Raw genomic sequence first — 26,430 nt, 5'->3', positions numbered from 1 at the left:
GTTTATTTAACCCATAAAGACCCAAACAGCCACCAGCAACCAAAACCCGCCACTGATCTAAAATGATCATACTGGGGAGTTTTACAGTAGTGGCTCCTGGTTATATAGAGTATTAATGCAGGTGTTCCTCAGGGGTCAATGCTGGGCCCGGTTCTGTTCTTATTATAATTAACCCATAAACACTCAAACAGCCACTGATGACCAAACCCCTCTACTGATCTAAAATGATCATACTGTGGTAATGCAGGTGTTCCTCAGGGGTCTATGCTGGGCCCGGTTCTGTTCTTATTATAATTAACCCATAAACACCCAAACAGCCACTGGCAACCAAAACCATCTACTGATCTAAAATGTTTGAAAACCTCTGATCCACTAATCCTATCAATACATGTAAATAATTGGTGTAAAATGCAGTTTGTCATCTTTTCATGGTCATCAGATATGACCCATTTGGACATTCAGAGGCTCTGTAGATACCATGGCAACACCGTCATCTTCTACCACAGTTGTGCCAAACTCATTTTAGTTCAGAGGCCACATTCTGCCCAATATGACCTCAAGTGGGCCAAACCAGTAAAATATCAGAAAAATAGCCTATATATGTTGACAATTCCACTTTTTTTCTTTTTGCTTTAATCCAAATAAGTTAAATTAAATTATGAAAATGTTAAAATGTCTACATTTACAAACATTCTTTTTACAAAAATAATAAATAACCTGAACAACCTGAAATTTCTTAAGAAAATTAAGTGCCGTTTGAACAATATTATGTCACAGCTTATAATTTGTATATATGCATTACAGATGACAGTAGATCTATAAAGGCACAAAACATTTAGTAACAACCAGAATATTGTAAAACTTTGCAGTTTGGAATTTGGAGCTAAATGTGAGAGCAAATGAATAATGGTTCAATAATGTAAAAGTGCTTTGGGTGCCTTGAAAAGTGCTATAGAAATCTAATCCATTATTATTATTATTATTATTATTATTATTATTATTATTATTGTTTATAATTTTTGAGGGTTTTTTTATATTTTAATTATTTTTTATCTTACTGGTTTGACCCCCTTGTGATCAAATTGGACTAAAATGAGTGCGACACCATTTTTCTGCTTCCATTTGCATATTCATCCCACGGGCCGGAGTGGAAAATGTGGTGGACCAGATTTGGCCCACAGGTCATATGTTTGACACCCCTGTTCTACAACATTAATTCACCAGTAAAACCCATGGAGTTGGATCAATGACAGTGGATGGAGACACTTGTTTAATGTTCAGTTAATGACAGATTTTATTGAAAAAGTCATTTTTTCTTCAGTTTTCTCTGTTCGTGATATAAGAACCCTTAACTTTACTCTGAGCTTTTATGAACTTCTACATGATCAGTAAATTAAATATAGGAAAATACCTGATTTTCACTAAAAATGCAAAATACAGAAGATGATATTATAATAACTGGTGATAAATCAGTTAAGAAAAGTTAAATATAGAGGGGGAAAAAACTATTTTGAAACTGCTTCAAAAGTAGCATTGAGTCTTTATGAGTTAAAAATAACCTGAGTACCTGTGACGCACTCAAATAAAATAGAATTATAAGTAGAAGTAGTGTTTATAATTCATGTGTTTTTCCACCTGTAGCTGAAACTTGTGGTTTTATTTGCATGTTGTTCCAGTTGCGTTGAATTACACACTAAATCTAATTCCTATATTTACCCTCAGATAGGTTCACTGAGTCTCGATCACACCGTTTATTTTTGTCAATATTTGCTCGATGATGTAATTGAAGAAAGATAAGCCGAAATATAAAATAACAGATGAGGTTATTTCTACTTTCATTAATTTCCATGCCTCTACATAGTAGCAGTATAAGGTTTCAGATCCTGTTACTGAAGAAATGTACTGAAACCACATACTGCATGAAAGAGTTTATAAGTATTAGCAGTAAAACATAGTTAAAGTATTGTAGTACAAATACTAGTTTAATGCATCTGATTGATATATTATATATGATGTTAGTTTATTAATAGTTTTGAGTTTTGGTGCTGTCACTAAAATACAAATACTCAATCATGTAAATGTTATAGTTCAGTGTAAACCTCTATTGAAGGTGTCATGTTGTGTAGATGTGTGTATAAATGTGCGTTTTCTCCTCAGGAGCTAAATTCCCCATTAAGTGGACCGCCCCTGAGGCTTTCAACTATGGATCTTTCACCATCAAGTCCGACATGTGGTCCTTCGGGATTCTGCTCTATGAGATTATCACCTACGGGAAAATCCCCTACCCTGGTAATTATTAACTGACTATAAAAGTACTCCTCTACTACTGTGTTCACTGTCCCCTACTGGTAGATGTCACCCTGTACAAGTACAGGGTGACCCAAAAAAATGGGAATTTTTGAAGTGTGTATTGGCAGACATGAGCAAGTGGCAGCACACAGACAGGCAGACAGTGACCTTGAGCAAGTAAACACACCCCCATTTTAGTAACCATCGGCGGCTGTGCGAGAATTGTTCAGTAACCGTGTGATCTCAAGATTTGGTAACGTTCCCTGGCCCCCTAGATCGCCAGATTTGTCCGTTTGTGATTTTTTCTTGTGGGGCTATCTCAAGAGTAAAGTGTACAAGACTCGACCAAGAACTCTGGATGAGTTAAAACAGAGAATTCAAGATGAAATTCACAGTATCCCAGCTGAGATATTGCAGCGGTCAATGAGGAATCTCAACAGCAGATTTCAAGAATGCATTCATACAGGAGGACGCCATCTACAGGAAGCAATTTTTAAAAAATGAAAACTCCATCGTTTCTTAAATGGCATGGTTTAAGGTTTCAATTACAGTCTACTCTCGTTAAACTGCCCGCCGTTATACCGCCATTTTCGCTCACCGCCGACCAAAACCATTGCACAAAAATCCCCAATGCATTATTCCATTAGCTACCGCCATTTCCGCCTATCGCCATCCACCAGCCCAGTTCCATGCACAAACAACACTTATACCATTGATTTCCCGACTGTTATACCGCCAGCGTGATTGCCATCGAGTACACATAAATTTTAACAATGCACTGAAACAAACGCGCCAGACGCTGATCGCGACAAGCTACGAGTAGGTCTACGGAACGGCCACCGTTCATTTATCGCAGAACACTCAGTAGGTCAGGATGTCGGGAAGAGGACAGTGGGATTAAGCCAAAGCCTCAAGATGATGGGGTGTCATTTCCCGACACGGTATAATAATGCTTAAAATGTTTCCCCACTTTAAATGATCCCTTACAACATAACAGAATCAAGATTTATTTAGAAACGCAATTAGAACGGGTTAACGGAGGCAGCGTAGACATCATATAGTAAAGACATGCACATTATGGACGCAACCCGTTGTAACGCCATTTTCGCTATACCGCCAATTTGGCCGTGAACGGAAGTTGGCGGTATAACGAGAGTAGACTGTACTATGAATAATATATTTTTCTTCCATCACTCTTGGTTTTATTGGATTGTTAAAAATTTCCCGTTTTTTTGTGTCACCCTGTATTTAAACCAAACTAACCAATACAATGATATTCATCCCAATATAAAACAATATACTAATAATACTCATTATTGTTTCGTATCCCAGACCCCTGTTAGAAAAGAAACACCTGAATTCAATGTGTCCCAATACTTTTGTCCATACAGTGTGTGTATTCTACAGTTGTGTCCATGTCTGCTTTCTTCAGGTATGACTAAAAGTGAGGTGATGACATCCGTCCAGCGTGGATACCGGATGCCCAGACCCGACAGCTGCCCTCCGGAGCTCTATGAGATCATGTTGTCCTGCTGGAAGGACAAACCAGAGAACAGACCCACCTTTGACTACGTCCAGAGCGTCCTGGATGACTTCTACACGGCCACAGAAGGACAGTACCAACAACAGCCTTAAAGAACATCTGACAGACCCACAAGGAATGAACCCTGGAATGTGGACACGTTCGGTTCGGACCAAGAATGTGTCCAGTTTCTTTATAACACAGATATAACGACTACACAATAAAACCTTATGCTTGGTTCAGAGTTTGAAGATGTGACCTCACCTGAGCCACAATATAACAGACGTTTTGCTTTTGATAATACGAGAGACGCGTTCCACTGAGGTGTTTTGTAGAACCTTTATTTAATCTTGGAATATATTGGCATGAAGGCATCAACTGGAATGTAAATGAGAAAACACAGGACAATAGTGATGACAAAAAAAATGAAAAAAAAAATACAAATGGAAAAAATAAACAAAACTATTGATTCTGGAAATTACAGAAAAATGAACGAATAGAATAGAATAGAATAGAATAGAATAGAATAGAATAGAAATGAACTGGAATAGAATAGAATAGAATAGAATAGAATAGAATAGAATAGAATAGAATAGAATAGAATAGAATAGAATAGAATAGAATAGAAAAAAACAGAATACAATACAATACAATAGGTCACATATTTCAGGACAGATGTTAATGCAAAGTCCAAAGAGACTTTGCCAAATATAGACGTTTTCTTGTGTTCTTGTACATTTCTTTGTATATAAGTTATTGTCTAAATATACTTTAATATGTTTAAATATTGGCTATTCACCTGGTATGGCCACAATTTGCATAAATGTTTTTCAACTAAATGTCCAAATATCATTTCTCTGCAGTTTTAGTTTATAGTGGATGTAGGAGTTTGGTTAAAAACAAGAGAGGAATAAAATTGTAATTGTTTTCATCTTTTTACATGTAATTTTTACATTTCAATACATGTTTTTGCACCGAGAAAGTGAACCATGATCAGAGATAATGTTCAATAAATGATGAAATAGTGTAAAAACTGACACTTTTTTCACATGGAATCAGTTGTTAAAGACATTTTAAAGACACATTCTGTTTCTTTGTTGCAGTTTTAGGAAGATTTGAATAAAAATGGAGGGGTGTAGCTTAGCATTAGCATGAAAAAAGATAAAACAGACCTACTGTCATGTCTGAAATGTATAAATAAGGCTGCTATTTTCTGTTATTTCATCTGTAGCAGCAATATTTAGTGTGTTAGACATTTTGTTAGTGACTTTTAGAAATGTAAGAAGAACACCATCTCCTGGATATAGTTTGATTCTTTCATTTATTATATTTTGTCTAGTATTTCCCTGCAACATGACAAGCAATTACATTAAAAGAAATGTTGAAACATCATGGAAGTCATTTTAAGTGTGTGTAAGTCAAGTATAAATTATGTTCCACAAGAATATGGAAAATAAATGTCACATTTCATAACTTTCCATAAGCTTCTTTAAAAACATGTCACCTTCATATTGAAGTCCTATAGCCCCTGCTTATTTGGTTTTTGTTTTATGTAGGATTAATCATTTAATCATATGGCTATTTGTTGTGTGTATATGTTTTTTGCAGTGATTTGATTTATGTATTTGATGCTGTTTGAGATAACAATAGATGTCTTTTTATGGAGTAAAGATACTGTAAACGTGTGTGTTTATGTTTTTAATGTTAATTCACAGTTTAAAAGGTCTTGAGTAATGTGTTTTCACTTCCTCAGTTTTTTGTTTTTAATAATTGATTAACGACCAAAGGAAAGAAAGAAAGTGCACAAATAAATGAAATTAAAAATACTCAGTTTAAGAATAGAGAAAAGAAAAGAAAAGAAAGAGAAAAAACAAGAAAAAAGTAAAGTGAGATCAATAAAAAGATTAAAAAAAAAAAAAAAAAAAAGAAAATAAACTGAAGTTAAGTGTAATCAAATGGAAAGAAAAGAAACTGATAATAAAAGAAATTAAAAGAATGAAAATCTTTTATGAAAGAAACCGAGATTAATTGAAAAGGGGAAAAGAAAAAATAAATAGAAAAGAAATTAAAAGAAAAGAAAAGAAATGAAAAGAATATAAAAGAAAGAGGACAAAACTTTTTTAAAAAATATTCTGGGATCAATTAAGACAAAAAAAGAAACTGAAGTGAAGCGTAATTAGAAAGAAAAGAAATTGAAAAGAAAAGAAAAGAAAAGAAAAGAATGAAAATCTTTTCAAAAAACGAAACTGACATTAATTGAAAAGAAAAGAAAAGAAAAGAAAGAAAAGAAAAGAAAAGAAAAGAAAAGAAAAGAAAAGAAAAGAAAAGAAAAAAAAGAAAAGAAAAGAAAAGCAAAGCACATTATTTTGAAAGCGCCACCCGTTTCCTGGTCACATGACTTTCCAAGATGGCCGCGCCCTGAAACATCTGAGTTGTGCAAGTGACAGTCTGTGTCAGTTGAAGATCTGCAGGTTGGATCTGTCATCTCTACAAACACAGAGGAGCGTCAGAGAAACCCTACAACCTCCTCACAGCTGCAGAAATGAGCAAAGACGATTTAATCCTGTGAGTCATTCTATAATGTAGCATTTAACGTCGCAACTAGCATTTTGGCTCTTAGCTGTCAGAACGAAGTCTTATGAAACCTACTGAGTCATTATTATAAAAACACTATTTCACGTAGTATGAACTAAAACTAAGTCGACTTTAGCAAACGTTTATAACCCTTGATAAAATATAAACATTTCTTGGTTATTTATGCTATGTGTTCGTCCTAAAACTCGCTCTTGCTAGTTTGCTAGCTAAACCTGGTTCGAATATCAATAGATTTAATTTTCATTTGCTCACTGCTAAAGTTGTATTGCCTTAATTATATGTATTCATAGCTTTTATAATTCTTTATAGTCTTGTGGAAAATTCGGCATATAGATGGTTCAGCTGGGCTTTTTCTATTACGTAAAAAGAAATGAAAACATGTCATTATAGCAGTATATGAATGTGGCTCAGGTGCCTTTGTACTGTATTGTATTGTATTGTATTGTATTGTATTGTATTGTATTGTATTGTAGCATCCATTGAAGGAAACACATATTACTCCTATTATTATTCCATAAAAGATGGAAAGTTGATATAGCAAATTGTTCCAAAACTAACCTCTATTACACACAAAATAATCCTTCCATTCTATCCTTTAATAATCCATCTATTAGACATAAGATTAATGGATGTTGCGTAGATTTCAGAATGTGATGATCCTTCCATTCAACCGTTCTTTCTGCTGCTGGAGGATGATAAGAGTGCACAGGAGGTTTATCTGTCATAATCACTCTATCCTTCACTGGATGCCCTGTGTGATTGGTGTGGAAACACAGGGGTACGCCTCTGTGTATGAGATAACAGATGCTTTCTGCAGTGGTGTAACCCTGATGGGCTATTTAGAGTTAATTTACTAGTTCTTAACAGTGTTAAACAGTGCTTTGCATAATCCAACAAAAGTTATTTTCTGTTCAAGTAATAATACTAATTATTATATACAATACAGTTCAAAAGTATGGCTTTGGTGATTCGTGACAGTGTTATAATATGTACAGTATGTATTAAGTTACAAGGAAATATATGAACAACATTAAAAACAAAAATATGAAGGAAAAGGGTATCTGCTGGGGCTGGGAACTAAAAACAATTTTATTCTATTTATTTTACTACTGATGTAGTATTTTTTCTATCATATCACCATATAATTTGTATATTCTACCTACATCATTTTATTTGTGGGCACATTTCTCTTTTTATTTCTGTGTAATCACCTTTAACCCTTTCACGTATGAATTATGAGAGCCGTAAACAAGAGTGTTTTTATTCCTCTTTAGACAATTAAAAAAAACAATGCGATTGAAAATGTTTTATGAACCTATTTTTCATGGAGTTGCAGCTGGACACCATGCGTTTAATTTTTGAAGCAAAGAAACGTGTATTTACTGTGTGAAAATCTATGAAATAAAGAATTTTTTTTAATCCGGCTAATTTGATGTTTTCTCACATTTTAACATAGTCTAATACTAGTCATTACTCACTTCATGGAGATAATATGCAAAAAGAAACAAATTTTGTTTAAAAAAAAATGCAGTCTAATAACAATAACAAGCATTTGATTTACACTCAAACATGTTAGTGCAGATCAGATTTATCAAGAACAGCAAAGTTACAGTAATGGTTTGAATTGCAGTGTATTATGAGATGATACATAAGTGTCCACTGTGTTGGCTGATATGGAACTAAAACAACAAAATCCATGAATATACAAAAGTACAGCAGTAGGATAGCTGTCCACTGTAGTGACCACTATGCATGAAAGGGTTAACCAGGTGCAATGATTACACTTTATCTGTCAATAATAAATCACACTGGCACAATCGGTTCATGACAAGAGGTAAAAAAAAAAAAAATGTTATTCCAACTTTATGAGCATTACCCATTGGGTAACAGTCTATTATCGCAGTGTTGATGTTTTTTTCATTAGGGTTTATTCTGTTTGGATCGTCAAATGAGACACAAAATGTTTCTGCTTTTACTTTAAACTCCTACATATTCAGATTGTCTGAAATGTTCTGCTCTTTAACCCATAAAGACCCAGTGTTACTTTTGTGGTAGTTCACAAATAAATTTTTCTCTATTTAACCTTTCTTAAGTGATTTATCACCATTTATCATAATATTATCCTCTCCATTTTGCCTTTTTTCAGTGAAAATCATGTGTTTTCCTGTATTTCTTTTCATGATCATGTGCTTTAATCATTATGCTGAGATTACATTTGAGGGTTATCATACGAAAAACAGAGACAACTTGAAGAAAAGTGACTTTTTCAGTAAAATCTATCATTAATTGAGCATGAAGCAAGTGTCTCCATCCATTGTCATTTATCAAACTCCATGGGTTTTACTGTTGAATCAATGTTGCAGAAGAACAGTGTTTCCACGTTCACTACGGAGCCTCTGAACGTCTAAATGAGTCATATCTGATGACCATGAAAAGACGACAGACTGTATTTTTCATCATTTATTTACATGTATTGATAGGATTAGTGGTTCTAAGGTTATTAAATATTTTAGATCAGTAGATGCTTTTGGTCGGTGGTGTATATTTGGGTCTTTATGGGTTAAACAGAAGAGATTAAAACCACAACAATTTAGGATCAGGACCAAGTATCAACCTCAATCTCAATCTTAATCTTAATTGATATCAACTGATGTGAATTTTTTTATTTTTATTTTTTTAATTAATATTCCATTTCGTCCAGATCACCAAGTCTGTTTTAATCATCTGCTCTGATGCACCAGGTTTCAGTCAAGCCATTTTTATTGTATGGGCTCCTTGTTCTCAGGTCTTTATCTGTATTTTCTGGTGTTGACTGTTACATCCACACACAGTAGATGTTACAGTTATTGAACACTGGTAAAACTAAGTCTCAGTCACATCATTCCTCTCAGACCCCAAACATTACTCACTTTGACAAGTATAAAAATCATGGGTTTTTTTTCCATTGTATGAGACCTGGAGAGATGCATACATAAATGACAGACTGTCCGTGTAAGGAAACATACAGAGAATTGACCAAAGAGAGATCAGGATGTACTGAGTGCAAACAGAGGTCACACTAAATACTGAACTTTGCCATTTAGTTCCAATACTGTGCGTGTGTTTCACCATTTTCTTAATATATCATAATAATTAAAATCCTGCAAAACCAACACAGCTAAATGTGGCCTTTCTGAGTAAATCTGCCAATTTCTTTTTATATTTTTTGTTTTATTTTTAGACAAATAAAAGGGCCTTACCATATATGATTTTTTTTTTTTTGCTTTTCTTCAGTTTTTTGTGCAGTTAAGCATACAACAAAATGTAAAGTCATATTGAAACGAAACAAGGGTAAATGGAGAACCTTTCTTGAGACTACAATTTGACCTGATTATTTCTCAGGTGGTTAAAGAGGTTAGCGGTGTTTGACTCTGTTGTGGAAACCAACCTGTGCCCTAATTAGTTCAGTTTTGTGTTCCGAATCAGACTTTCCAGACCACAACCCTGTCCCTGCAGCAGAAACAGCCTCTCGTTTCTGTACAAACACTTTCTCCTGTTCACAATCACCCCATTATTCTGCGTGTTAATGTTCATCCATTCAATGTTCTTTCATCCCTGCACCAGCTATCACATAATTTTATTTTCCGTTTCCAGCCCTAAGGACTTCCCTCAGCTGAAGAATGACACATTCCTGCGAGCAGCTCGAGGAGAAGAAACCGAACATGTGCCAGTGTGGTGTATGAGACAGGCCGGACGATACTTACCAGGTGATTCAAGTCATTTATGCCTTGATTTTCTTTCTTTTTAGTCCTTCTTTCCATTTCCATTGACTTTAAGTTGTCATTTTCACAGCTACATATGATTAGTCATTATTGGTTTTACTTTATATATTCCCTTTTATACTATTTTATCCTTTAATGTGTCCATTTATTGCCTTACTCGAGCTCCTCCAGGGTAATCAGTGATGTTTTGTTGAATCTAATTTGCAGAGTTTCGTGAATTCAGAGCAGGGAAGGACTTCTTCGACACATGTCGGTCACCAGAGGCCTGCTGTGAGCTCACTCTGCAGGTATAATAGAATTTTAATAACACAATATTTTTGAACACTTATTTATGTATATTTATTTCATTATCATATATCACTGATAATATATTTTCTAGTACATATTGTACAAATTGCTGTTGTTGCAAATTGTGTCTTAATAGAGTGTTTTAATATGTATATTTTGTACATTCAGAGTAGGGGAGGGCGATATGGGCAACAAAAAAATATCTCGATTTTTTTTTTTTTTTAATGTCTTGATAATGATAATCGGACGATATCCTTTAAAATGTGAATTTATTTATTCATTTATTTATTTTTACAAAAAATGCTGTAAAACTGCACTTGCTTACCAGGACATCTATGGATAGACACTGCATTTCAGAACAACGGCTCTTGTTTGTTTTTAAGGGCGTGCGGTTCGGCTGGGGGGTGGGGAGGGGTCACTGCAGGGTCGCATTCAGTTCATACTCAAAACTGATAGTCACATTTAATGTGTAACGTGAACGAGCACACAAAAAAAACAGATTTCACCCAAAAAATCTGAATTGTGTGTTAAGACCTGCTGTCTGAACGGAGCCTAATTCTAATATTTTCAGCCTTTAAACTTGAAGCTAACAGTCTTGTTATGTTACCTCTTAATCAGCTGTTTGAGGCTCTACAGATACTTTAAAGTCATGTTGTGTTATGTTTAGGTGAGGCTTTGATTAATAAAATATCTTCACCTTTTGACCTTTTCTACTTCCAGCCACTCAGACGTTTTCCTTTCGATGCTGCCATCATCTTTTCCGACATCCTGGTCGTCCCACAGGTAAAACTATCAGGGCTAATTTGACTCCGTAAAACGATCAGTAAGATTTGAGAACAGGTATTAAACGCTAAGCCTGACATTAATCAAAAGAGTCTATGATTGAGGTGTTTATTTACTACAACTACAGGAGGTCCAGTAAAAACATACTCTAAGGCAGGGGTCACCAGTCCTGGTCCTCGAGGGCCGGTATCCTGTGCGTTTTGGATATTTCCCTCCTCCAGCACACCTGACGGTCATTATCAGGCTTCTACAGAGCTTGATGATAGGCTTATCATTTGAATCAGGTGTTTTACATCTAAAACATGCAGGATACCAGCCCTCGAGGACCAGGATTGGTGACCCATGCTCTAAGATGCTAATACAGGGGTGTCAAATATACGGTCCGAGGGCCAAAATCGGCCCCCCAAAGGGTCCAGTCCAGCCCACAAGATGAATTTGACACTGACGACATTAATCAGCAAGGGTGTCGAACTCGTTTTAGTTCAGGGGCCCGATGTGACGTCAAGTAAAACAGTAGCATAATAACTTAAAAGTAATGACAACTCCAAGTTTTCTCTTTAGTTTAATGTGAAAAAAGTTCAATTACATTATGAAAATACTTATAGTTTTTACAAGAAAATGTGAACAACCTGAACAAATACAAACAACCTGAAATTTTAAAAGAAAAACAAGTGCAATTTTAACAGTATTCTGCCTGTTACTAAATGTTTTGGGCATTTTATTGATCCACTGTGATCTGTAAGTTGTGTTAACAATAAGCTGAGGCATAATACAGAGTGCTTGCGCAGGTCTTGAAAGTCTTGAAAAGTCTGGAATTTTGTGTGAAAGTCTTAATAAAGTATAGAAGAAAGTTTCTCCCATAGTTGAATTTTACAGTATGCTCAAAGGCACATAATCTTGTAAGATAAGAAATATATAAGGAAAATATATTAAAAAAAACTTGATATGATTTCTGTAACCAGGCTGGACTGGAGTGATTGTAGTGAAGCATATCTGTGATATTCATGCACTTTTGTGATTTTCATGTTTTGAAATCTGCGAACTTTTCTACTACACACAAGACACAACAGGTACAATCTTAACCAAACAAGTAGGCACACAAGTATAAAAGTACAAAAAGTCAAGGTCTGGGGGGGGGGGGGGAGCAGATTTGAAAAAGTCTGGAATTTTTATTTTGATACAGAGCAAACACCCTGTAATATTATTGAAATTGCACTTATTTTTCTGAAGAAATTTCAGGTTGTGCAGGGTTTTTCAGGTTATTCACATTTTCATAATGTAATTTTCCTTTTTTCACACTAAAAGGGTAATTATCTATAGGTTATTATGCTATTATCTTATTATCAAGTCGGCCAGAGAATTGGCCAGGTCGATTCTATGGACTGGCAGAAAAAAAATTAAGTTGTTGGCTGATGTGCCCTTGAGCAAGCCACTTAACCCCCCCATTTGCTCCCCGGGCGCCTGCTATGGCAAGCCCGCTGCTCCTAGTTTGGAGTGTGTGGTGTGTTTCTGCATGTTCCAGAGATGGGTTAAAAGCAGAGGTTGAATTTCAGTGTGTAGTAAAAAAAAAAAGAACTATATACTGACAATAAATGATCTTAATCTTTAAAAAAATCTTAATGTTTCAGCCATATTTCAGACCAGACTGGGCTAAGAGTGGCCTCTGAAACACCCGTCTGTGCTAATAGGAGAGTTGTTTTGTAAACATGGTGCTTGTCGTTCCATCTGCATCAAATTGCAGCCACCTGTTCGTCTTTCTGTCGTAATTCTGTCTTTTATCCGTCCACGTCCCTCCAGGCGATGGGTATGGACGTCCAGATGGTGGCGGGGAAAGGTCCCACGTTCCCAGAGCCCCTGAAGGAGCCGGAGGACCTGCAGCGACTACAGGTGAAAGTGGACGTGGAGAAGGAGCTGGGCTACGTCTTCAAGGCCATAACACTGACCAGACACAAGATAGAGGGCAAAGTGCCGCTCATAGGCTTCACTGGCGCTCCGGTGAGGAGTCAAGGACCAGAATACGGTTCCAAAACACACCAGGAAACATCAGGTTGTGTGTCTTTGTTGTCTATCGTTGTGTTTTTCTCTGCTGCAGTGGACGCTGATGTCTTACATGATCGAAGGCGGAGGCTCCAACACCCACTCCAAGGCCAAACGCTGGCTCTACCGACACCCCGAGGCCAGCCACATGCTGCTCAAGATGCTGACCGACGTGGTAGTGGAGTATCTGCTGGGACAGGTGGCAGCAGGCGCTCAGGTCTGAACATCCTTCACCACTCGAATCATATTCTGACCAAACACAGTAGCTCAGTGACAGATGAGGGAGCAAATGAAGAGTCAAGGAATAGATGTACATAAAAGCAGCATTTTATCACACAAAAAAAGATTAAGTAGATAAGATAAGGTAAGATAATATACGACAATATAAGATAAGACGAGACAACATAAGAATAGATATGATAAGATAAGATAAGACTTCATTTATCCCACCAATTACTGCACATTCGCTGCTTTATTTACTATTGTTATAACTATTTATGTCATTCAGTCACTTTAACAAATTTGTTTTTATGTATTTTTTAATCTTCTCCTCTTTTTCCTTCTATTGTATTTGATCTTTATTGTCTTGTGCTGCTGTACATTTGAATTTCCCCCTTGGTGGATCAGAAAATTTATCTTAGCTTAGCTTAGCTTATTTGTCAGTCCAGTTCTGAGGTCTCTACACTGGCTCCCTGTCTCTCAGAGAATAGACTTCAAAATTCTCTTACTAGCATATAAAGCACTGAATGGTTCAGGCCCAAAATACATCAGAGACCTTCTAGTCCAGTCTGAACCATCCAGACCACTCTGGTCATCTGGTGCAGGTCTGCTCTGTGTTCCAAAAGTCAGAACTAAACATGGAGAATCAGCGCTCAGTTTCTATGCTCCGTATATCTGGAACAAACTACCAGAAAATATCAGGTCTGCTGAGAGTCTGAGTTCTTTTAAGTCAAGGTTAAAGACTCACCTGTTCACTGCTGCCTTTGACTAAAAGGCTTTTGACTTTTTAAATTTTATATTCTCTTTGAAACTCTGCACTGCAACTCTTACTTTAATATGTGTGTGTTTGTTTGGTTTTTTTTAAAATTTTATTCTATTTTATTTTTTTTTATTTTATGTGTTGTTTTATTACTCGCTGTTTTTAATCACCTTTTTACATGTTTCTTTTATAATGTTTTAAATGTGTTTCTTTTTGTTTCTTTTATTTCAATGTCCTGTGTGAAGCACCTTGAATTGCCTTGTTGCTGAAATGTGCTATACAAATAAACTTGCCTTGCCTTGCCTTATTTTAGTTTAGCTTATTTTAGCTTAGCTTAGCTTAACTTAGCTTAGCTTCACAGTTTAACAGCAGTAATGTATAACAAGCAAGTGCAGAGAAAAGACAGGTTGAAAAATAAAATATAAAGAGAAAAAAAATTAATCTGGTATTAATATAATTTTAGAATTAAATATTATTTACATATTTAATTGTGGTTGCACATTGGGGGGAGGCTTACTGGAGGCTTACTGGGGACTGTTGTAGAGTCTGATGGCTTTTGGGACGAATGACCCGCAGTATCCCTTCTTCTTGCACTGAAAATGTAAATGTCTGCTTAAGGAGCACTTGTTATGTCCAGCTGTTTTTTTTATTTTTTTTTATTTTCATTTTGCACCTAAAAAAAGTGGAAATACAGGAAATTCTGAAAACTCCCCAGCTATAAAGTATAGGGAGAGGTGGAAAAGTTCATGTATAGAGTGAAAAAGACAAATGTGAAAGTGTATTTCTTTACAGAAAACCAGGGTTATTTATGAACTGAGTCTCTAATAATAGCCAGTGTTAATTACAAGCCAGGTATAAAAAAATCCTTTATTTAAATCTCATTTTCTCAGACATTTACAACAAATCAAGACACAACAAATAAACAAGTTTCATACATAACAAAAAAATACAATATATATTAAACAAAATATATATATATAGGTAAATGTGTTATGTGCTTTAATTAAAGCTTATAACACAAATAAATGATTGAGTTAGAGTGGGTGTTATTGTAGATATAATTATTGTTTCTTCCATTTGATCCAGCCAATCAGAGACATCAGTGACCTTTGACCTCTGCGGTGTTCTTGTGTTAATCTTAAAATACTGTAAAACATCCAGTATCATCCCGTGCAGTAAAAACACGTTGGATTCTAAGTCGTGAGCTCAGAATAGTTTGCACTAGTTCAACTTTTTGCGCTCATGTGTCTTCTTGTGTAGAACTTGTGTCATTATCGTACTAATCTAAATCCTGCTCCGTGTGGTTTTCAGGCTCTTCAGGTGTTCGAGTCCCACGCCGGCATCCTGGGGCCCGTTCAGTTCAAAGACTTCTCATTGCCTTACCTCCGAGACATCGCTCGCCGCGTCAAAGATAAACTCAAAGAGAAAGGACAGGATGTTCCCATGGTAAGAACAGCAGCGGGTTGTATCTGTGTTTTTAGTCGACGTACGTCTCCAACACAAAGCACCGACTTTTAATGGAGTTTTTTCACTTTTCGCCCCGTTATAATTACCTGCTGTATTAGCTCCAATTCTCTGTTCTATTCTTATCTTCACACTGTTGCTTCGACAACACCGTTTCCCAAGAGGCATCATTAACACTCATCTGGTCGGACGTGAATGAGTGTTACGCTTTGCTTCCAGTAGGTGGCAGCATTTCTCTAAAGACCACGGGTTTCAATTTAGTTCTGGGGCAACATTTGATCTGAAGTGGGTCAGACCAGTAAAATAATAACATAATAATATATATATAAATACTGTCAACTACAAACTTTTCTCTGTGTTTTAGAGCAGGGGTGTCAAACATGCGGTCCGGGGGCCAAAACCAGCCCACCAAAAGGTCCAATCTGTGCAAAAAGTGCAAAAATTACACTGAAAATATTAACAATCAAGGGTGTCAAACTCATTTCAGTTCAGGTTCCACATACAGATCAATATTTTCTAAAGTAAAATAATAGCATGATAACCTATAAATAGTGAAAACTCTAATTTTCTAGGTTCAGCTGGACTAGTTTTGCACTTTTGAACCAAAACTAGTCCAGCTGAACCTCGAAGAACTACCAAGTAGAACAATGAGCTGGGCAAATGAGAAATTGTCCTTATTTTAGTTCCAAACTCCCAATTTTTACCAGTATTATACCTGTTACCAAATGTTTGTGTGACATTGTGCATAGTATAGATGTATAAATGATAAGTTGAGACATAATATTGTTAAAACTGCACTTAATTTGTCTTACAAATGTCATTTTTTTGAGATTATTCACATGTTTTTTGTTAAAGGATAGTTTGTAAATGGAAATATTTTCATAATTTAATGCTTTTTATTGCTCTAAAACACAGGTGTCAAACATGCGGCCCGGGGGCCAAAACCGGCCCACCAAAGGCTCCAATCTGGCCTGCGAGATGAATTTACAAAGTGCAAAATGCAAAAATTACCCTGAAGATATTAACAGTCAAGGGCATTAAACTCAAAAATAATAGCATAATAACCTAGAAATAATGACTCCAAATGTTCTTCTTGGTTTAATGTGAGAAAAATAATATGACATTATGCCGATAAATAATGGCAACACCAATTTTTCCTCTTTGATTTATTGCAAAGAACATTAAATTCTGATCCTTTAACAATAAAATGTCAATAACCTGAATAAATATGAACAACCTGGAATGTCTAAAGAAAAATAAGTGCAATTTTAACACTATTCTGCCTATTTTGCGCCTTGGTTGATCTGATCTGTAATGCACATGTATAAATAATAAGTTGAGGCATAATATTGATAAAATTGCACTTATTTTTCTTCAGACATTTCAGTTTTTTCCAGTGATTCACATCTTTTTTTGTTTTGGATAGAAATTGTTTCATCATTTAATGTTATTTTTCGCACAAAAAAATTTGGAGTTGTCATTATTTAAAGGTTATTATGCTATTATTTTACTGGTTCCGGCCCGCTGGAGGTCAAATTGGGCTGAATGTGGTCCCTGAAAGAAAATGAGTTTGACACCCCTGCTCTAAAACAAAGAGAAAAAGGTGTCATTATTTATAGGTTACGATGCTATTACTTTACTGGTCCGGCCCCTGGGAGAATTTGAGTTTGACATCGCTGTTTTAGAGTGAAAAAAGTAAAATTACATGATGAAAATGTTTATGTCTACAAACTATGCTTTTAAAAAAAATGTGAACCTGAAATTTATTCAGAAAAATAAGTGCAATTTTAACAATATTCTGTCTCAGTTTATCATTTACATATGTGCATTGCAACGTATAGATCACAGTAGATCTACAAATACACAAAACACTTAATAACAGGCAGAATATTGTTAAAAGCACACTTACTTCTCTTAAGAAATTTCAAGTTGTTCATATTTGTTCAGGTTATTTACATTTTATTGTGAAAAATGTGAGTATTTTCATGATGTAATTTAACTTTTTTCACATTAAACCAAAGAGAAAATGAGTTTTCGTTATTTAAAAGATAGTATGCTGTTGTTTTATTTTAGATCATGTAATTGATTCGTGTAATTTAACTTTTTTTTTTTTAAAGAGAAAAAGTCATTTCTTAAATGAAATGGGTTCGTATGATAGTATTTTACTGGTCTGACCCACTTAAGATCAAATTAAGCTGAATATGGAGCCTGAACTAAAGTAATTATTAGTATCTTCAAATTTATCCCAGGGGCCAGACTGGACCCTGTAGTGGTCTGGTTTTGGCCCGCCGGCCGTATGTTAGACACCCGTGTTAAAGACTGATGTGTGCTCAAGTTGCTCTCATTGACTTTTCCCTGTGTGTTTCAGATTGTGTTTGCAAAGGATGCGCACTACGGCCTGGAGGACCTGTCTCAGTCTTATTACGAGGTGGTCGGGTTGGACTGGACCATTGACCCGCGATCGGCACGGTAACGCAACACACACACACACACACACACACACACACAACTGAGGATAGAGGGAAATACCTGGTGTTTTTTGGTCAAAAGCAGGGGTGTCAAACTCATTTTCTTTCAGGGGCCACATTCAGCCCAATTTGATTTCAAGTGGGCCGGACCAGTAAAATAACTGCATAATAACCTACAAATAATGACAACTCCAAATTTTTGTCTTTGTTTTAGTGCAAAAAAAAACACCATTAAATTATGAAAATACTTACTTTTATAAAGTATCCAAACGAAAAAGATGTGAATAACCTGAAAAAACAGAAATTTCTTAATAAGTGCAATTCTAACAGTATTATGCCTCAGCTTATCGTTTTTACATGTGCATTATGGATCAGATGTTCAAAGACACTGTTGTTCGTCCATCAGTCTCGATGACAACCTTGACTTTAGTTTTTGTGGGTCCTGCAGTGGCTTGTCAGCCCTATTTTTGCCCTGAAGTATCTGCCACAAAGACACTAAACACTGAGTAACAGGCAGAAAATTGTTAAAATCGGCCTTAATTTTCTTTAGACATTTCAGGTTGTTCATATTTGTTCAGATTATTCACATTTTATTGTTTCAGGATAGTTTGTAAATGTAAATATTTTCATCATGTAATGTTATTTTTTGCACTAAAACAAAGACAAATATTTGAAGTTGTCATTATGTATAGGAATAGGGTAACAATGTTTTCACATCATACCGAGAAAAAAATATGGAGTCATCATTTTTTGTCGGTTATTATGCTATTATTTGACTGGAGATCATATTGGTCTGTATGTGGAACCTGAACTAAAATGAGTTCCACAGCCTTGACCGTGGAATTTTTGCATTTCACAAATTCATCCCACGGGCCGCATTGGAACCTTTGGTGGGCTGCATGTTTGAGACCCCTGGGTGTCAAACATACGGCCCGTGGGCCAAAAGTGGTCCGATAAAGGGTCCAATCCAGCCTGTGGGATGAATCTGTGAAATGCAAAAATTCTACTGAAAATATTAACGAATATTTTAGTTCAGGTTCCACATACAGAACAATATGATCTAAAGTGGGTCGGACCAGTAAAATACTATCATAGTAACGTAAAAATAATGACAACTCCAAAATGTTCTCTTTGTTTGAGTGTAAAAAAGTTAAATTACATGCAAAAGTTCACATTAACAAACTATACTTTCACTTAATGACCTATTTTAATTTCATTTATGTTATTGCAAATCCAGCAGTGGTCATTTGAGTTTACTTACTTACTTTACTTACTTACTTACTTACTTACGTATGTATGTATTTATTTATGTATTTATTTATTCTGTCTTTCCTTTCAATGGTGGGTGGGAAGGGATAATGGTTTATTATAGTTCATTCATAGAAGCCATTTAGGTTAGATCAAAATTGTTGTTCTCAAAATACATTGTATAAAGACAACTGTCTATTACCTTTCAACTACAACACTTGGAAATATTGTACATGTTAGATATTATCGTGTGTATGAAAATCCAATAAAGAGATTTATAAAAAAAAAAAAAAAAAGAAAATCAACAACTATCCTTTCACAAAAAATTCAAATAAGATGAACAAATATGTACAATCTGAAATGTCTCAAGAGAAGTAAATGCAATTTTAATATAATATTTGGCCTGTTATTAAATGTTTTGTCCCTTTGTAGATCTAATACATGTGTGTAAGTGAGAAGCTGAGGCATAATTTTGTTCAAATTGAATTTATTTTTCTTAAGAAATTTCAGGTTGTTCATGTTGCTCACGTTTTTTCAAGGATATTTGTAAATGTAAACATTGTCATAATGTTATTTTCATTATTTATTTTTCATTATTTTACTTTCTGGCCCATTTGAGATCATATCGGGCTGAATGTGGCCCCTGTACTAAAATGACTTTGACAGCCCTGAACTAAAGTGATGACATGACTCAAAATTTGATAAAGAGTAAATAATGTGAAGGTTTTATTAAAACTGCCTTAAACTCTTTTTTGCTGCAGCTCCAGTCTTATTTGTTGAATTCTATGACAGTAAAAACAAAGCTCTTTATCATCATCATGGAGCCACTTCTGTTCCAGTTCTCGAGCCTAATTTTAACTCTTCAGAGCTTTTCAACCACATAAATTTGTTCAGAACTCGCAACTAAATAACAGAAGTGGACGCCAGATGATCATCACATGTCTGATGTTTCTAATTGTTTGTGCTGCTTCTTGTCATGGGGTCAGAGGTCACAGTAAATAGTGACTTTACCCTTTACAACACACTGTAGTTCTGTTTTTTTTTGTTTGTCTTTTGAGGTTGTGCTCATATTTCCTGTATTTTCTTGTTATATGTGAAGAAAAGAGAATGAGAAATAAATATGTGTTCATTTCAACCCTGAATCAACAGAGATAAAGGTGGAATAAGACTTCTGCACAGTCTGGGCCATTTTAGATCAGATTGGGCTGAATGTGGAACCTGAAAGAAAATGAGTTTGACACCCCTGAATGAGTACATGATTTATACGCACTGCAAAAATCTAAATCTTACTAAGCGTATTTTTCTCATTTCTAGTCAAAATATCTCGTCACACTTAAAATAAGACATAATCACCTAAAGACTTTTCAGTGAAATACAATATAAGAGCTTATTTTTAGACAATAGATCTGGAAAATCTTATTTCAAGAAATCTTACCAAGACAATTTTCAGCTGGTCCATTGGCAGATTTTTTTTTTTTTTTGGCTAATTTAAGATTTTTTTCTCAATTCCAGATTTTTTTTTTTTTTGCTTAATTCAACATTTATTTTTGCTTAATTCAAGATTTTTTTTTGCTTATTTCAATATTGTTTTTTGCTTAATTCAAGATTTTTTTTTTATTAATTCAAGATTTTTTTTGCTTAATTAATTTTTTTGTTTACTTTAAGATTTTTTTTGCTTATTTCAAGATTTTTTTTTTTTGTTGCTTAATTCAAGATTTTTTTTTTTGCTTAGTTCAAGATTTTTTTTGCTTAATTCCAAAAAAATTTTTTTTTGCTTAATTCAAGATTTCTTTTTGCCTAGTTCAAGATTTTTTTTTGTTTAGTTCAAGATTTTTTTTGCTTAATTCCAAAATTTTTTTTTTGTTTCATTCAAGATTTTTTTTTTTTTTGCTTAATTCAAGATTTTTCTTAGCTTAATTCAAGATTTTTTTTTTTTTTTCGCTTCGTTCAAGATTTTTTTTTTTTGCTTAATTCAGCATTTTTTTTTTCTTAATTTAATATTATTTTCTGTTTAATTCAATTTTTTTTTTTGCTTAATTCAAGGTTTGTTTGTTTTTTTTGCTTAATTCAAGCAAAAAAAACACAATCTGCCAATGGAACAAGTGAAATTTATCTTGGTAAGATTTCTTGAAATAAGATTTTCCAGATCTGTTGTCTAAAAATAAGTTCTTATATCTCACTGAACAGTTACTCTTTAGGTGATTATGTCTTATTTTTTAGAGTGATCAGATAGTTTGACTGGAAATGAGAAAAATACACATAGTAAAAATTTAGATTTTTGCAGTATTTTTAAATACTTCATTTTCATTGCGTATTTGTCTCTTTGCTGGTGTTGTTTACCGAATCACGAGACGGCACCAAAGTTTCAATAACCAAAACTAATCAAGTGTAAAAGACTTTAAGAGAAGTCTGATGATAAACAGCAAAGAGTCGTCCAGAGTCCAGAGCTCATTCAGCAGGAAGTAGTCGTCTGTGGCGGTATTTATGACCACGAGGGGCCGGTTAACCATTACTGACCTCACCTTCAGCTCTGGTTTGTCACTGGGAGCAGGATTTAAGTCAACAAACGTGTGTTTCCTGGTGCGTTCATCAAATACACAACATGTCAGTTAAAGGATGACTCTTTGTGTTCAGGGAACGCACAGGAGGGAGGGTCAGCCTCCAGGGGAATATGGACCCCTGCGCCCTGTACTCCCCGAAGGTAAAACACACACCGGAAACACTATTTACACACAAACATGGAGGATACAGTTAACCCTTTAAGCCCCAAAGTCACAATAATACGACATGTAACATAAGTGAAAGAAACAGACCGTAGCTCCAGATAGAGTTACCAAATGCTGTTGTTTTTTTGTTTTGTTTTTTTTTTGCAATCAAATTTTTATTTTTATTTTCATATCATTTAACAAATGAAGTCCAACTGAGGTATTTCAGGGGATACAATATTACTGGAATGGATTCTCAGAACAAGAATACCAAGTGGGCCCAAGACATAAGAACATGTCATAGGATACCATAGAACACAGTGATGGTATGATGATACTAAAAGAAAAGAAAAGTAAGGTTAATTATACACTCAAAAAATAAAAATGCATACATAATCTACAAAAATACACACACAAACACGCAAAACAGACAGATACATAGAAACACACAAACGTATATAGACAGGAAAGAAGGGACTTCACATCTAGCGGCACTAAGATAAGCAACATAAGTGAATAAAATAGACCATAATTCCAGAAAGAGTTACCGAATGTCGTCACCACCTCCCACCAATAGATGGCGGACATGTGCCCCTTCAATCCTAACACCATTTCAGGGCATGTTTCTGTTCAAAGTGAAGAAGACAATCCAGTTTAACCCTATAACGCCAAACGTATCATATTTGATCCATGAGTTTTGAAGCCCTCTACATGAGCCGTGTGATATTTTTTTTTCTTGAAAAACCTGATGTATACAATTAGATACATGCAATACACAGATAATCCACCAGGGGGAGGAATTCATTCACCAGAGGCCTTTCCAGTGACACTACAAGACTGTCATTAATGAGGAAGGAGGAAGAACTGGGACAATTTTGAAAAGGAATTACCAATTTGTTAGACATGTTTGTGTTATGTTATGTTTTTGCTTGTTCAAAAATAATAATATTTGAGCATTGAGACCTGATGTATCAAATATGATACAGAATTGAAACTCATACATGGAAATTGATGTTTTAAAAAAAAGATTTTTTGGGTTGTTCAGAAGGACCAATAAAGGCTCCAGTTTCAAAGAACAGGAATTTTCTGTCAATGATTTAATGGTTCAGGCTTTACAGAGTTAACCTTTTAGGCCAGTTTTATCCCAACCTTTTTTGGCTTGTGACTATATTTTAACATCACAAATTTCTGGCGACCCCAGACATTCAAAACGGAGACATTTTTATTGCTAAAATTAATTTGTTTTTGATCATTTAATAGTTTGCTATACTATGTTGCAGATAAACATTAATTTTAGATGACGTTTAGTCTACATAATGTATATTATTATGGACGGAGGCAGAAAACCCAGGTGTAGATTACTGCACAAAGTCAGAGTTTTATTTTCCTTGGTCAGGATATGTACAGTCAGTCCAGCTTGGATTTACAAGGCTGACAATTAATACTGAACAAACAAGAACTCAAACTATGAATTATGAAAGAGCTGCAGCATCTGAAACCGACCACAATGAACATTTGACAGATAAACAGGACCACAGTGCTGCAGTTTCAGCTTCACAGTTTGTTGTGTCTTTCATGTATTGTGATTGTTTCTGTCAACTCACCACATAAATTTAGTACATTTTATTATTATTTTTTTTATCACTTACTATAAATTTCAGGTCACCCCATTTGAATTCCAGGTGACGCCACATGGGGTCCCGACCCCAAGGTTGAAAAATACTGCTTTAGGCGCTGGAGTTAAAAAAAAATAAAAAATAAAATGTTATGTAACCTCCTGAGATTATTGTTATTTTTGAACAAACAAAAACATAATATAACACAAACATGTCTAACAAATTGGTAATTCCTTTTCAGAACTGTCACAGTTCTTCCTCCTTCCTCATTAATGACAGTCTTGTAGTGTCACTGGAAAGGCCTCTGGTGAATGAAGTCCTCCCCCTGGTGGATTATCTGTGTATTGCATGTATCTAATTGTATACATCAGGTTTTTCAAGGCAGAAAATATCACACTGATCATGTAGAGGGCTTTAAAACTTACGGATCAAATGTTTTTGATTGATTGGTTGATTGATGTATTTATTTCGAACATGAATGTCAAACAGAAGAAAATAAATAAACAAAACACTTAAACATAAGACATATAATACATATTCGAAAAGGAGTAAGAAGAAGTACAACTTATAAACTCCCACCCCTTCTCCTTATATAATTAATAACAATAATAACCTTCCTCGTCTAATCATATCTATACACTATGCCATAATATGACTGATACTTACAAGTAAATAATTAGGTTTCTGGCTTTATCTTATTATGAACAAATATAATATGATTTACATAAACACATAATACAATAACACATATATGTCAATACATATTCATACACAGATCTATACACACATATACACCTACATATACAGGGTGGGGAAGCAAAATTTACAATATTTTGAGGCAGGGATTGAAAGACAGTGTATGACCAATTAGTTTATTGAAAGTCATGAGAATTTATTTGCCACAAGAAAATTTCCATAATAGAAAATGTTTTTATTCTATGTGTCCTCCTTCTTTCTCAATAACTGCCTTCACACGCTTCCTGAAACTTGCGCAAGTGTTCCTCAAATATTCGGGTGACAACTTCTCCCATTCTTCTTTAATACAGTAGTATCTTCCAGACTTTCTCATAATAGTTTTGCTCATAGTCATTCTCTTCTTTCCATTATAAACAGTCTTTATGGACACTCCAACTATTTTTGAAATCTCCTTTGGTGTGACGAGTGCATTCAGCAAATCACACACTCTTTGACGTTTGCTTTCCTGATTACTCATATGGGCAAAATTTCTGAAAAGGTATGGATAATAGTGTTAGGTATGATTATGACATCAATATATGTTTGGTTTCAAAACAACTGACGTAGTGCCTGCTGAGAAAAAACAACTAAATGTTCATTGTAAATTTTGCTTCCCCACCCTGTATATACACACACATACACACCTATACATACATTTACACACACTTACCACATACTTGCACGTCTTTATATCACCCAGTGATCCCCAAGCCCTCCCTAACCCCTGTACCTCTGAAAATTGTGTCTTTGTACCTCTTTTTAAATTCTTTCATGCTTGGACATTGCTTTAACTCTCTATTAAATCTGTAAATGTGATACGTTTGGCGTTATAGGGTTAAATATCCTGACTGTTTCTTCCTGCTGTTCTTCAGGAGTGTATCTCCGACATCGTGAGGAAGATGCTGGAAGGTTTCGGGACCAGGGGTTACATCGCCAACCTGGGCCACGGCCTCTACCCCGACATGGACCCGGAGAACGTGGGCACCTTCGTGGAGGCTGTGCACCAACACTCTATACAGATGAACAAGCAGGTTTAAAGAGGAACGAGTGGATCCGGGAAAAATATACAATAATGCCATATTTTATTCATAAGAAGGTCTGCGGAAGGATCCATTCCAGGGTGTTTTTAGACGACGAAAAAAAACAATCTGATCCGACCCCAAAACCATCATGTCCAGGGTGGTTTTTCTGAAACATGGTTCTCCTCTTTTCATTTACTCTAATCTGACTGGAAGTGGATTAAGTGTTTAGATTGGAAAGGGATTAGATCAGTTCTACGACGGAGTATTCAGTACAAATGCATTTGAGATGAACGCAGGAATTTTACAACAAAAACAATCACTTTCACGTAAATACGATCCAGTAATTCACGTCTAATCCCGTCATCAATTTGTTTATTATTCGGAAAAATGATCCAAAAGCTACAAAAAAATTTGATACAGGACGATATGAGCAATAAGAGAAAAGCTGAGAAACGTGCACTATAAAGAGATTCCTTCTGTTTTTGTTTTTTCAGGTTTTTTTTATCCTTTTTTATTAGATCTACTCAGACATGTAGGCTCGATGAAGCGATTCACATTGTAATCATGTTGAGAGGTTCCCTGTGATTTGTTTTTTTTTCTGGCATTTATCGCTTATTTTTCATTCCCTCAAGACAAAACCTGTTCAGTTACTGTTGGAAATGATGTTGCTTTACATTTTAAATAAAGTTTTCATAATTTAAATGACACGTTTATGGTCTTTCCTGGTGGTTTTGTTGCCGTTCATTCTCATTTATTTGTTGTGGTTTTTGTTGGTGTTATGAGTTTATTGGTGCGAGTCACTACTTCTCAACATCAAACATATTCTCTCAAAATAATGGTCAGATTCATTTCATATTTTATAGCTTTTTGGCGACAATGTCTGCAAAGTTTGGTCACAATTTTGAGATACTCGGGTTT

At 35.0% G+C, this 26,430-nt stretch overlaps 2 protein-coding genes across 3 annotated transcripts in view; both read left to right on the top strand.

Annotated features, from left to right (window-relative positions):
• The window catches only part of lyn (LYN proto-oncogene, Src family tyrosine kinase), a 40,261-nt gene extending 34,765 nt beyond the window's left edge, over window positions 1-5,496 (top strand). For both annotated transcript variants that reach the window (XM_030161126.1, XM_030161125.1), the window contains exons 12-13: window positions 2,158-2,289; window positions 3,722-5,496. In XM_030161126.1, coding sequence (XP_030016986.1) covers window positions 2,158-2,289; window positions 3,722-3,924 — 335 coding nt within the window. In that variant the 3' untranslated portion in view covers window positions 3,925-5,496. The remainder of the gene's footprint in view (window positions 1-2,157; window positions 2,290-3,721) is intronic.
• Window positions 5,497-6,195: 699 nt separating this feature from the next.
• On the top strand, window positions 6,196-26,223 carry urod (uroporphyrinogen decarboxylase). Its single transcript, XM_030161388.1, has 10 exons — window positions 6,196-6,376; window positions 10,040-10,152; window positions 10,375-10,454; window positions 11,176-11,238; window positions 13,036-13,233; window positions 13,331-13,492; window positions 15,566-15,700; window positions 18,087-18,187; window positions 22,069-22,135; window positions 25,363-26,223. The coding sequence occupies exons 1-10, from the start codon at window positions 6,354-6,356 to the stop codon at window positions 25,525-25,527; spliced, it is 1,107 nt and encodes a 368-aa protein (XP_030017248.1). The 5' UTR covers window positions 6,196-6,353; the 3' UTR covers window positions 25,528-26,223.
• Window positions 26,224-26,430: the final 207 nt, after the last annotated feature.

The sequence above is a fragment of the Sphaeramia orbicularis genome, chromosome 17, assembly GCF_902148855.1.
Source record: "Sphaeramia orbicularis chromosome 17, fSphaOr1.1, whole genome shotgun sequence".
Lineage (NCBI taxonomy): Eukaryota > Metazoa > Chordata > Actinopteri > Kurtiformes > Apogonidae > Sphaeramia > Sphaeramia orbicularis.
The sequence above is the reverse complement of the archived record's forward strand: the minus strand, read 5'-3'. Positions and strand labels throughout refer to the sequence as shown.